Source organism: Theropithecus gelada, chromosome 7b (genome assembly GCF_003255815.1).
Source record: "Theropithecus gelada isolate Dixy chromosome 7b, Tgel_1.0, whole genome shotgun sequence".
Classification (NCBI taxonomy): Eukaryota; Metazoa; Chordata; class Mammalia; order Primates; family Cercopithecidae; genus Theropithecus; species Theropithecus gelada.
The window spans coordinates 66,224,883-66,238,807 of NC_037675.1; the positions used below are offsets into that span (position 1 = coordinate 66,224,883).

General features: G+C 44.3%; 2 protein-coding genes across 5 annotated transcripts in view; one reads left to right on the plus strand and one right to left on the minus strand.

The window, feature by feature from the left end:
- The window catches only part of CHURC1 (churchill domain containing 1), a 28,641-nt gene extending 16,819 nt beyond the window's left edge, over positions 1-11,822 (plus strand). For 3 of the 4 annotated variants that reach the window (XM_025392273.1, XM_025392272.1, XM_025392275.1), the window contains one exon: positions 1,079-3,595. In XM_025392273.1, the coding sequence (XP_025248058.1) occupies positions 1,079-1,171 (93 nt within the window). In that variant the 3' untranslated portion in view covers positions 1,172-3,595. Of the gene's footprint in view, positions 1-1,078; positions 3,596-11,534 lie in introns of those variants that run through there. The other variant, XM_025392274.1, reaches the window with a different exon arrangement.
- On the minus strand, positions 7,405-11,138 carry GPX2 (glutathione peroxidase 2). Its single transcript, XM_025392263.1, has 2 exons — positions 10,746-11,138; positions 7,405-8,088 (listed from the first exon to the last, which is right to left on the minus strand). Exons 1-2 carry the CDS (start codon positions 10,965-10,967, stop codon positions 7,738-7,740), a joined length of 573 nt encoding a protein of 190 aa, XP_025248048.1. The 5' UTR covers positions 10,968-11,138; the 3' UTR covers positions 7,405-7,737.
- Positions 11,823-13,925: the final 2,103 nt, after the last annotated feature.

Sequence of the window (13,925 nt, forward strand, 5' to 3'; positions counted from 1 at the left end):
AAATACAAAAATTAGCCAGGCACAGTGGTGGGCGCCTATAGTCCCAGCTACACGGGAGGCTGAGGCAGGAGAATGGCATGAACCCGGGAGGCGGAGCTTGCTGTGAGTGGAGATCGCACCACTGCACTCCAGCCTGGGCGACAGAGCGAGACTCCGTCTCAAAAAAGGAAAAGAATAGGGCTTTGGGCTGGGTGCAGTGGCTCACACCTGTAATCCTGGCACTTTGGGAAGCCAAGGTGGGAGGATCACTTGAGCCTAGGAGTTTGAGGCCACCCTGGGCAACACAGACCCCATCTCTACAAACAATTTAAAAATTAGCCAGGTGTGTTGCCAAGTGCATGTAATTTCAGTTACTTGGGGGACTGAGGTGGGATGATCACTTGAGCCCAGGAGGTCAAGGCTGCAGTGAACCATCATTGCGCCACTGCACTCCAGTCTGGGCAACACAGTGAGACCCTGTCTAAAAAAAGAAAAAAGAAAAAAAAAAAGAACTTTGCCCTAAGGGTTTTTGCCTAAAACAAACTCTCCTCTGTTATCAGTCTGGGCATTTGTTAAACCTAGGAAACAAACTTCTTAAATGGATCAAATTCACAGACAACTAGCTATCTGAAAATGAGGCAGGACATACTAGTGAATTTAACATAATTGTTTATTTTCCTGGAGTAGATAAAAATAGCTTTTTCGGTTTGTGAATTTTCTCCTTTCAAAAAATTATTTCTGTTGTGTGTTAGTGTTAAATATCCTAGAAAGGAACAGCTATAAGAATAGGAATTTTTCCATAGGGACCCACACTCAAACTGCTTCATTACTTTAAATAGTAGCACTAAGCTAAATATATGTGCTTTCTGAGAAATAGCCGTGTATTTCCAAGATGACGTTTATGTATCAATTTATATAAACAACAGGCTGTGGAATATACAGAATAAGCCTAAGACATTGCTGATACATGTTGAAGAAATTGATCCAATGTACAGAAAGAATATTCATGATAATTTGTAGAGAACATTTTAACTAGAGTAAGTTATAAAGCATCTTTTCCCTGTTCCTCAAGGTAATTATGCACTTTATCTTGTTCTAGGAGTATACCATGCTGTGTCTGTTATGTGGCAAAGCTGAAGATACTATCAGTATTCTCCCTGATGACCCCCGACAAATGACTCTCTTATTCTAAGGATCCTTCTGCAGATCTGTTATAACTTGGGTTGGTTTACAATACAGCAAGCCTGATGGTTTGTCTTATTTCATTCACACTGAAAATTCTTTGCATATTTTTTTTCTGCTTAGACTTACTTATTCTTTGAGGAAAAAAAGTAACGTAGGAGATCATTGTTCTCTAGAGCTGAGCTCTTCTGCTAAAGTTCAAAGTTCACATCGGTGTAGCCAGAGTGAAGCATCTTTGTTAGCAGTTATGTGGTCAGAAAACAACTAGAATGGGAGCATACCTGGTACCCAGATTTTGGTTTCCAATAAAAGGAACCAGGGCTCCTTGGAAAATCAACTGATTCTACAACTGGGGTGTGAACTATACAAGATGAGCCTAGAGTATCTTGTGCCACAGAAAAGTGAAGTTCTGAAATTAAAAAAAAAAAAAATCACAGTGATTGGGAGTATGTCAGTATGATCGAACTGAAGGATCTCCAAAAGGCCAGAGCTGGAGCAGTTTGAGTAACAAAATAAACAAAGTAGAATTGGATTATAACCCAAACTATATAATAAATATTTACAAGCCCAAACTAATATAAATGATTGAATGGGAACAAATCTCTTGTGCAGAAGAATTTCAAATAATTTATGTAGATACTCCCCACTTAGTGGGCTCCACATAGTGACTTCCTTGCAGAGTATAATATGGAAAGAGGGGGGAAAGAGTAACTTTACAGTGGAGAAATCTGACAGAAACTAGCTCAGCCAGGTGTTTGAGGTTAACGTCATCCATGATAAGCCCTTTTGATAGCATGTGTCCTTGATAGCATCACATCATACAGAATGTGATAAGAATGGCACTTTACCTCTGTGGTCCTCCTCCCCAAAACTCAGAACCCAAGTCTGATCAGGAGAAAAACATCACACAAATTCCAGTTGAGGAGCATTCTACAAAATACCTAACCAGTACTCCTCAGAACTATCAAGGCCATCAAAAACAAGGAAAATCTGAGACATGGTCACAGCCAAGAGGAGCCTGAGAAGACGTGACTGCTAGATGTAATATGGTATCCTACATGGGATTATATACCAGGGGGAAAAAAAAAAGATCATTTGGTAGAAACTAGGGAAATCTGAATACAGTGTGGACTTTAGTTAATATAAATGAGAAAATGGTTTCATTTGCTCTAAAGGGATCTTAGAATATCTTACTTTGCATAGTTGCATGAGCACTGGCTAGGAGATGATAAGCTCTGGCATTTAGGCCTCTCTGCCATTTAGTAGCAATATAGTCATTAAGCGAAGCATTACTCTGGACTTTATTGTCCTGTTTCTATCAAATTGGACTAATAAAAACTGATACTATACATTCATCGCAGTATTGTTAGGAGATTTAAATGAACTAGTGGATGTAAAATACTTTAGAAAGCATATATAAAGTACTAGATACAATGAGGTGGCTTCAGTTAGTGCTCATTCTGAGACCTAAATTTAAAGGTTCAGGCATTAGAAACAAAAGTGTTTCTTCATATCTAGGAGATTTGGAAATTCTGAACTAAGGCCTTATAACAAAAAAGAAATGAGCGTAGTGTTCATTGTAGATACCAGGGAAAAGCTTTGTTGAATAGCAGTAATAATAGCTGAGGTTTATTAAGTACTTATTATGTGCTAAGACCTTTTTAAGCACTTATTTAATCCTCATTAACAAATTCATAAGGTAGGTGCTATTGATAGTTTAGCCATAACCAGATATGGCTTGTTATTTGTAAGTTATGAAGGGGTTTATGTTCACTGTTCTTTATTTCAGTGTAGCACTTTTAGAGCCAAAAAAACCTCAGGCACAAATAAGTTAAATAACTTGTTTAAGATCATACAGCTAGTGCAGTTACCCCCTCTCAGTAATAATGTTTGGTAAATGTGAAGTATAAGGATCCAGGAAGGTTAGGAAGAGGTTAAGAATATCAGTGACAGCACTCTGAGGCATCTGGGCATGTCAGATGAAGATTTATTATTCAGAAAAGTTAAGTCAGCTGTTGTAGGGATCAGTTGTTTTATTCCTGGAAAATGTTCTTCATTTTGCCTCAAATCTATATCTGACCTGCTGAGGAAATCGTTTGGTGAAATGAATCCAGAAAGCAGAGAAAATGCTTCATTACTTTAAATAGCAGCATTAAGCCCATTATAGCCTCTGAATTGTCCCTTCCTTGAGTTTGCTAATGCTTCCAACTTAGTCATTTGAAGCTCAAGAGTCTAATTTTATATGCCCTGCCAATGTCCTCATCTATTGCAGAATGTATAATTATCTATTTGTTTTGGACTATATGTTACAAAAATTTAAAATGTAAGATCCTCTCTCTTTCATTATTGGTAAACCAACACTGTGCTGTGTTTTGGGATATTTTATCATTTTCTAAATTATTCTGTGGATCTAATAAAGGGCACTCGAACCCAGTTTCACAGAATCCTTATTTTTCTGTTCAAATTAGGAATTAGGCAAAACATGGCTCTCTTTTTACTTCCCTTCCTGAGAAATAAGAAGGAAGAGAAATTACCCGTGGGTATAATTGGAAACGTAGGCTTATCCTGGCACCTCCTTTTTCTCTAATCATTCTCTGATGTACAGGTCTGGCTAGTTAGGCTCTTGAAATTAAAACCTCAGCCAGTATTTGTTGTTTTGTTTGATCTAGCTCTTTCTCATGTGGTTTTAGGTTCTCCCAATACTGACTAATTGACACGAGATAGCTTGGGCATATGGCTTGTTATTTGTAACTTACCATGAAGAGGTTTATGCTCACTATCCTTTATTTCTGTGTATCAAAAGTCCTTTCTGTTTCATTCTTTCATTTTGTGGGCAGGGCTAGTTATTTGAGGCTCTCAATTTTAAAATGTATTTTTTTTTTTTACTGTAGTACAAGACTGTTGTAAGATACAGTATAGTTGCATAGAAAAGGAACTAAAAGATCTGGGTCTAGAATTAACTTTGTCACCTGCTAGTGATGGGACACTGGGCAAGTCACTTATCCTGTCTGTACCTCAGTGTCTTCAGTGGAAAACTGGAAACCATCATGCCTCCACAGAATTTTTAAATCTAATGATTTTTAAATCTAATGCTGTGTGCAGGCAGCTGTCAGTGGTCTCTATGAAGAAAAATCTGAGCTAGAAGAAAGCACTGTTGTGTTGTGGTTAAGAGTAGAGGCTTTGGAGTCAGACTGACCTGGGTTTAACTTTCAGCTTTGCTACTTCCTAAGCTCTGTGTCCTTGGCAGGTGTCTTGCCCAATTAACTTTTCTTTTAATAGAAATAAGAAGTTTTCATGGGATCTGTATGAGGATTAAATAACCCAGTGTATATAAAGTACCTAGCACAGTCTGTGCCCATAGTAAATATTAAATGAATGGTAGTTTGGATGATGGTTGTGATGGTGATTGTAATAAAGTTGTAGAGTTTGGCTCAGTGTTTTTGAGACAGGGTCTCACTCTGTCACCCAGGCTGGAGTGCAGTGGTGCAATCATAGCTCACTGCAGCCTTGAGCTCCCAGGCCCAAGCAATTCTCCCACTTTAGCCTCCTGAGTAGCTGAAACCACTGCAGGTGTACATCACCATGCTCAGCCAATTTTTTTTATTTTTTGTAGAGATTAGGTCTCACTATGTTGCCCAGGCTGGTCTCATTTCTGGGCTCAGGCCATCTTCCCACCTTAACCTCCCAAAGTGTTGGGATTACAAGCTTGAGCCACCACACTGGGCCTCAGTGTCTCATAAACTAAGGAGGGATAGCTATGGGAACATAGTCATGAATATAATTATCAATTTCACTGTCTGTGCTTTGGCCTCCTAAAATCACTTGTTCCAAGCTCTGTTTTTGTCTTTTTTTTTTTTTTTCTGCAAGAGCCCTCAGGTTAGTGATTCTTTCTGTCCCTCCTCTGAATTGAATACCATTACCTCAGTACTTCTGGGAAAGTTGTTAATGAGACTTCACCCTCCTGAGTGCCCCTAGGGAAATTTGATTAAAAGATTTTTGTTTATCTAGAAAAGTGGGTGCTATTTTAAAGCTTTGCCTTGTCTGTTTATGACCACAAGCTAATAGCAGTAGGATTAGCTTCTGAGGATGATAAGGGGGACAAACAAGATGAAGAATAAAGGAAAGGAAACACTTTCTAATTTCTCTTCATTTTAACAACAGCACACCTAAACATTTGGTAAAGCTAAACATCCTTGTAAAACAGGATCCTTCAGTCTTGCCTTCCCTGTTTCCTCCTGAGCGAAACAGATCATGTTCTGTCTGAAGCAAAGAGCATTTCCCCTCCCAAGTGAGGAGCCCTCATTCTAGCTTAATGGCCCTCTCTTGACTTTCTGCAAAATCACTTACATTGTAATTCCCATTCCTTTGGGAATCCCTAAATAATTCTTTGAACTTGGGCCTCAAGGGAAAGACCGAACACATTGTACTGGTGTATCAGGCTCTAAGCTGCCGGTAGCATGTTTCCAACACCCCAGATAGCTGGCTCTGTTACTGGATGTAACAACAGGCTATGGTACTGTCAAGATGATGACTACCTTTCAACAAGAATTCTCTATTTGTCAGGAAAGCAACTTGTCTGCAGTTACTGCTCTAAAATCGGTACATGATCCTACCCCATAATCATTCATACCCCAGCTGTTGGCTTTCAGAGCGGGAATATGAAAGGCTTGAGGTTTCAAGAGTGAAGTTAAGGGTAGCCTTAAGTTAGCAGAAGGCCCTGCAGAAGGCTGCCAGGGGATTTCCACTGTAATACTCAGGTTACCCTTTTGAAATAAAGCTCTGTTGATGACAGGTTTAGTTGAAGGTCAGACAGTGGGGATCTTAAACATCTATTCCACATTCACTCTCATATGATGCAAGTGCTTAGAAAATGGTTAGGGTAAGCAGAACAATTAAAGGAAAGACATTTTCCCTTCAGCATTGGGATTCTCAAGCAGTGTGTCCAGTTTGGAAAACTGTCCCTTCAGGGCTTCAGTGAATAGAAGTGAAAATATTCCATCTAGTGGTCAAAGAAGGGATGGTGAAATCAGAAGTTTCCAGGATGAAGTCTGTGGGGCAAGGTGACAGGCAGTGACCTCTCAGCAGGTATCTTTTCCAAACCATAATAGAACCTGACTTTGGCGGTGGGGGTATGTTTTGATTATGTCTGCACTGGATGAGGAATTGGGATACCATCCTTGCAAGGCCTCTGAGCAAAACTGTCCTCACGGTGAGGAACAATGACGTTGCAAATGGCAGATTATAAATAGCCTGACTCCGAAGGGAGGCTCTCTCCCATCCCCAACCCCTTCCTTCTTACGGAGGAAGAAATGAGTCCAATCATTCCTGCCTCTATTTGTCTCGAGCCTGAATTTGTGAATATGTGAGTTTGAGAAGAATGAGGGTGTAATGTGAACTTTATTTATTTATATATTTATTTAAAGATGAAGTCTCACTCTGTCACCCAGGCTGGAGTGTAGTGGCGCCGCCATCTTGGCTCACTGCAGCCTCCACCTCCCGGGTTCAAACAAGTCTCCCACCTCAGTCTCCCTAGTAGCTGGTATTACAGGCGTGCACCACCACACCTGGCTAATTTTTTCGTATTTTTAGTAGAGACAGGGTTTCATCATGTTGGCCAGGCTGGTCTCGAACTCCTGACCTCAAGTGATCCACCTGCCTTGGCCTCCCAAAGTGCTGGGATTACAGGCGTGAGCCATCACACCCAGGCCATGAACTTTAAAAGGGAGGGAGAGTCAGTCTAGCAAAGGATCAAACACTGGAGAGATTTGATGATCAGGAAGAAGATAAAGTGCTCTTTGTGTTCTCAGTAACTACACCCTCTATGCCATTGCTATCAGTAAACATTAAGCTGACTTCCCAGGAATTTCCCAAGGCACAAGTCAGATCTAGTTGACCCAGTACCCACAGTGCTATTGATGTCTTTCTGACTGTAATCCTCCTAACAGCCTCCCAGTATCCCCAAACAAAGGGCTCATTGTCATTTCCTCCCCTACCTCCCATTATCACTTTCTCTTTTTCCCCAATTCTGAAGAAGAGCTGTAAAGGAATAATATAATTCACATTTCCCATAACTCCAACTGCCACCGCAGACGTTGGCCAGAGCTTGCTTTCCAGTCAGTAATTAGGGCATCCCTTGATACATCAGATCCTCCCCTCCCAAAGCTTTTCGTGCTAGCAGCTCCTTTATCCCACCTGCAGTTTGTAGCTTCCCTCCGCCCTCTGTCAAAGAAGACACACAGAGGCTGGCCATTTCCACACGTGCCCTTTATTGGTTTCTTCTAGCAGGGTGGCTTCAGGCCCTTCACGCCTCTCAGACACCACCCATGAGGGTTTAGGAAGGTGCCATCATTCTGTGAAGGCCCAGAGCTTACCCAAGTCTTAGAGCCCAAGTTGAATCACCAACCAGAGGGTTGGGAGAGGAAAAGGAAACAGGCAGAGGGGAAAGACAAGGCTCTGCAGTGAAGGGGACTGGTATCAAGGGAATGCTGAGGTCCAGCAGTGTCTCCTGGGGGCATGCTACATCCTGAGGCTCCTCAGGACTGGATGGAGTAGATCTGTGTGCTGAGAAGCTCATGTCTATATGGCAACTTTAAGGAGGCGCTTGATGTCAGGCTCAATGTTGATGGTTGGGAAGGTGCGGCTGTAGCGTCGGAAGGGCTCTCCCTCCGGCCCTATGAGGAACTTCTCAAAGTTCCAGGCCACATCTGAACGGCGCACGGGGCTCCAAATGATGAGCTTGGGATCGGTCATGAGGGAAAATGGGTCATCATGAGGGTAGGGGAGCTTGTCCTTCAGGTAGGCGAAGACAGGATGCTCATTCTGCCCATTCACCTCACATTTTTGGACAAGGGTGAAGGTAGGCTGGTATCCACCCCCAGGACGGACATACTTGAGACTGTTCAGGATCTCCTCATTCTGACAGTTCTCCTAGGGAAGGAAAAAGATAAAGAGCATGGACAAGGGATAGGGGAAAAGAAGGATCCACAACATGAAACTGTTTCACCCTCCTACACTTCCTTCCCAGGATCATTCTTTTTCACTGTGAGGGAGAGAGAGAGAGAGAGACAGACAAGGTGTCGCTCACTGCAGCCTTGAATCTCTGGGCTTAAGCATTCCTCCTGCCTCAGCCTCTTTAGTAGCTGAGACTACGGACATAGGGCACTATGCCCGGCTAATTTTTTTTTTTTTTTTTTGTAGAGATGAGGTCTCACTTTGTTGCCCATGCTTTGGCAGCTCTTCAAGATTTAGCACTTCTGAGCTGTTGCTTTTGTCTCCAGTCTACCCTGAGCAGTTCTTAAGGTGTTTGAAGCAGAAGAAAGAGAAAAGAGGCTTAGGTTATACTGCTTAGAACCTCCTCTTCAACTAACCTACCGACCTACCTTCCCATATATCCATACCTACACACACACCCCCTTTCCCTCTGCCCTGGTTTTGCCTCGCCTGCTTTCAATTGCACATGTGTTGAGTATAGCCTTTGCCTCTGCCTATTCAGCTCCTTGAACTGAGGGTGAAATTGAGACCCAGAGGAATGGGATTTACAGCTTCTTGCTTTCTTCTTGCCTTGTCCTAGAACTGAAGTACAAATGGGAAGAAGCTTTGATGAAGGAAGACCCCCATCCAAGGACATCTAGTTTTCAGGTGCCATAACAGCAGAGCAAGTTCAAGGCAATAATGAATGTGTACTCTAAATGGAACTACTTAGTACCAACAGGAGTGAACTAAATAGGATACAGGATTTAGGGTTCGGGAATAGGCCAGCGGAAGGGGGCATTGAGGAAATAAGTGCTTGATGGCTAAAGGTTGTATGTAATTATCATTCTTTTCACGAGTAGGGTGCTACCCAAAGACTGCTGCACCTCCTGTCCACTCACTGCTCTCAGCTACACATGCTTTGGCTGAAAATCTGGTCCCTGCCTTTCCCTCCCCACTGCCATCCCTGTCCTATTCCCTCTCAGCATCCCCACTCATGACAACCCAGAAGGCCCGTGGGAACCCTTCTTTTCCACCTCTGCCTTTCCAATTTAAGAGGCGGATATCTTCCTCTGGGAGAAAGTTCCTGCTTCTGACCTGTGAGAACAAACTAGTTCAGTCAGTTCCAGGCCATCATGACATCATGAGCCCAGAGCTGATCTCTAGTAGACTTCTCTGTTTTTGTTTTTTTTCCTGAGACAGGGCCTCACTCTGTCACCTAGGCTGGGTGCGGTGGCACAATCATAGCTCACTGCAGCCTCGACTTCCCAGGCTCAAGCGATCCTCCCACTTCAGCCTCCCAAGTAGCTGAGACTACAGGCACATGCCACCACGCCTGGCTAATTTTTGCAATTTTTGTAGAGGCAAGGTTTCACCATGTTGCTCAGGCTAATCTTGAACTCCTGAGCTCAAGCAGTCTGCCCACCTTAGCCTCCCAAAGCGCTGGGATTGTAAGTGTGAGCCTCTGCACCCTGGCAGACTTCTATTTCTTAATGCAAATGGCTGGCTGGCTCCTGGTAGGTTATAGACTCCCTCCAGCAACTTGCTAGGCTGAAGTGATGGTGTGAGGCTGGAGGTACTTCTGGGGCTGGAGGGACATCTCGAAAGAAGGTTTGCCAGTCCTATCTCTCCTGCTCTAGAAGGCCAGACAGAAAACTTAGGGAAGAACAGTGAGAGCAGTGAACAGTTTGGGCTCAGGTTTGTCACAGCCAGTGATGCTTCAGCCTTCCTGCTTTCCTCTCTTCCATGCCTTCATGCCACTGTGAATTGAACTAAGGGGATTATAATGAGAGGGTTCACTTGGGTTCATTCTCCCTGCTTGTACATTAAAATCATAGGTGGAAATAGAAGAATCCCTAAAAGAGAACTCAAGGTATGTGGGCTGAAGATCTATAACAACTTGACCCATTAATCTGAAATAGAGAGGTTCATGTGATGCCCAGAGGAGGCACGTGCCTGTTGAAAACCTTTCTCTTTCCCGCTTATTCTCTTTCCACTTGGCTAATTTAAACCAACAAAAATCATCCTCAATCTAAATAACCAATTTGCTTGCATTTGCAAAGTACTTAATATTCTTCAAGTTACTTTTGTATATCCTATCCCCTAAACATCATAATCCTATGAGCTAAGTGGTATTATCCCCAGTTTACAGATGAGGAAACTAAACCAAAAAATGAAGCACCCTTTCCGAGGGCACAGAGCCATTAAATAGCAAAACCAAGTCCAGCTAGAGCTAAGATCTCTTGAGTCTGTCCAATTCTTGTTTGATTCCTGGCCTCTATTTTCTCCACTCATTTCTTCAACAAATACTTAATGAGTGCTTTCTATGCCCTAGGCACTGAGGACACAGTGGAGAGAAACACAGACCTGGCACCAGCCCTCATGGAGTAATATAGTAGAAAGACAGTAAACTATAAAAATCACACAGCCTCAGTGTTTAATCTTAAAAAATACATACCTTCCCTTGGTATGTCACATGCACCTAAAGACCTAGCTTAACAAAACATACCCCATTATTCCAGACACTCCAACATGGTCATTCAGCCTCTCCCCTTATCCCACTTGAGCTACACCAACCCAACACCTTTGGTGCACTACAAGGAGGGACCCCTCACCTGATGTCCAAATTGGTTGCAAGGGAAGCCAAGGACCACCAGGCGCCTGGGAAAGCGGCATTGCAGCTCGTTGAGCTGGGTGAAGTCCCGAGTGGTTGTGCCTCAGAGTGAAGCCACATTTTCAATCAGCACGGCCCTGCCCCGGAACGTATTGAAATCTACCTTCTCCCCATCCAGGCTGATGGCACTGAGGTCATAGAAGGACTTGGCAATGAAAGCCATGGTGAAGCGCAGAGTGAGCCCCGCAGAGAGGCCTGAGCCCCTTATGAGTCTATTCGAGGTGTGGGGAGGAAGGAGGAGCCAGGAAGGAGGACAAAAGGATCTAACAATGGAGCTTTGAGCATCCCCAGGATGACTTAGCAAAAACAGGCCCCCACCTGTAAGTGCTGTTTGAACAAGGAAGTTTGCTCCTCCTATTAACAGACTGAACAAAGCCGCCTCCCCACCCCACCCTGCTGCACCCTGGGAAGGGCCAATTTGATATCTATGAGCAGAGGTAAATAATTCACTACTTACAGGAAACCAGAGCCCTAAAGGTCGAATGGAGAGGAAAAAAAGGGAGGGAGGATGCAGGATTGACTCCTACTTGCCCCATCAAGCTGTTCTCACTTGACACAGACGTTTATTGAATGCCTGCTGAGTGTCAATCTCTGAATTGTACAGAGAGAGGGCAGGGTCTGCGGAGATCTGAAAGATGAAGAAGAGAACTGAGCCTCCTGTCCACAGGACTCAGATGACGACTGAAATATACATATTCCTGTTCACGTTCTTTTTGTTGCTTTCCACCAGGACAAAATCAAAGGGACCCTTAGGAGGAGAGCATGTCATTTTCTAGGGGAAAAAACAAGCTTTCAGTGCCTCAGCTCTTGCCAGGCTGAAGAGACAAAGTTGTGTTTATCTTGAGAAGTTTTTCAGTGCATGGTGCCACTTGTCCTGGAGAACGCACTGGCCTCTGCCCCTGCACTGTACCGTCTCCTATATTATATCCCCCACCTCCACCTCATCCTCCAGCCCCCAAGTCATGAGGCTCAGTCATTGCTGCGAGAATGGTGAAGAGGAGTCACAGAACAGTTGGGTGAACTGCACCTACCTCCCTCTCAGACAGAGATTCGGTCCCCAAGACTTTTCAGAGCGGGTTTGTGCTGGTCACCTTCCCAGAGAAGGAAGTGTGGAGGAAGTTGAAACTGCTGTAGTTCCAGACACAGGCAGGCCACCCTGATGCTTTCAACAAGAGCCATGCAGTGCATCGCAGGACGTCTGCTAAGGGCCATCTCAGAGGACCCCTGGAAGCCACAGAAACTGAAAAGACCCTAAGCCACTTCATTCTTCCAAGCATCCGCCAACTCAACAAGTTACTCTTTTAAAAATGCCTTGAGCCGGGCGCGGTGGCTCAAGCCTGTAATCCCAGCACTTTGGGAGGCCAAGGTGGGCGGATCACGAGGTCAGGAGATCGAGACCATCCTGGCTAACACGGTGAAACCCCGTCTCTACTAAAAAATACAAAAAACTAGCCGGGCAAGATGGCGGACGCCTGTAGTCCCAGCTACTCGGGAGGCTGAGGCAGGAGAATGGCGGGAACCCGGGAGGCGGAGCTTGCAGTGAGCTGAGATCCCGCCACTGCACTCCAGCCTGGGCGGCAGAGCGAGACTCCGTCTCACAAAAAAAAAAAAAAAAAAAAAAGCCTTGATTTCTTCCTCAGTAAAACTAGCAGTGGGGTTTGACCTAGCTTTGGGATTTTAGAGTGAAATTTCAATAACAAAGCAAATGTTTACTAGAGTGTTTTTACAGGGTCACATCCATTGGGAACGGTCTCCTTGAACAAAGAATAAGCAAGTCTGGGGAGCAGCTGGTCTTGAGAATCTGATTTGTTGAGATGAGATGAAGGAGCTACTCGCCAGGGAGCGCTGAGCTGCCTTGCAGCTTTTCCATGGCTGTTCAAGTACACAGGGACCATGTGTCTCAGCTGACTGCTCCCTAAAAACAAGTTTCCACTACCTAAGTGGGCAGAAGGAGTGACAGTCAGTGTAGCGGGAAGTGTGTCCCCTGCTGAAGCTGGGTGGAGTTCCTAGAAACAACCAATAAGAGTCCCTACCAAGCCACTGAGTCACAAGGACTTGGCACTGATAGTGGGCAAAACTGTAACCTGCCAGATTTATATGCATACCAAGAGCTTCCCCCTAGTACTCTCTGGGCCTCCAGAGACACCTCTTATTCTCTGCTCTTTTGCAAGCCTTCTTCAAGAAAGCCATAGGAGTTCCTGAGCTTCTGTAGTGGGGGGTTCCCTCTTCCTTAGGTACATGCCATCCCTTTTCTCCTGGTGTGACCTTGGACCCTTTAGACTCTTTTTTTTGAGACAGAGTGTCGCTCTGTTGCCCAGGCTGGAGTGCAGTGGAGTGAGCCGATCTCGGCTCGGTTCTCACCTTTCCTAATGGAATATACTTAGTGAGGCTCTCCTAAAATATCTCTGTCTCCAAATTTACCTCAAACTGGCCTCACTTTCCAAAAGCTTACAACTTTTAAGCATACACTAAACAGCGTGTGATTCTCATGGCTTTCTGCAGGACAGTGCTTGCTCTGGACACAGCACTGGCTTAGGCAGAAAGCCTGGGTTGGTAGTTCTTAATTCTGACTATAAATGAGAATTGTTTGTAGGGATTTTTCTAGAGATGCCAAAACTTTGCCCTCCAGTGATTCCAATTCAGTGGTTTCCAACCACAATTTTGCCGCTGTTACTTGGGACCCTTAGGCAAATCTTTAAGCTCTTTTTATTGAGACAGGGTCTCTCTCTGTCACCCAGGCTGGAGTGCAATGGGGCAACTGCAGCCTTGACCTTCTGGGCTCAAGTGATCCACTGGCCTCAGCCTCACAAGCCACCACACTCAGCTAATTTTTTCTAGAGACAGTGTCTGTGTTGCCCAGGCTGGTCCCAAACTCTTGGGCTCAAGCAATCCTCCTGCCTCAGCCTCCCAGAGAGTTGGGATTACAGGCATGAGCCACTGCACCCGGCCAAATCTTTAAGTTCTCTGAGCATCTGTTTCCTTGCCTGTGGGACATGGATAGATAACCACCCTCCCCATCTCACACAGTGATGGTTAGGGTCAGAAGAGTTTATCTATCACTAGTGCCCTGTAAAGTGTAGTGAAGATCTTAAGACTACTATTGTCCTGCATTGTCCTACTC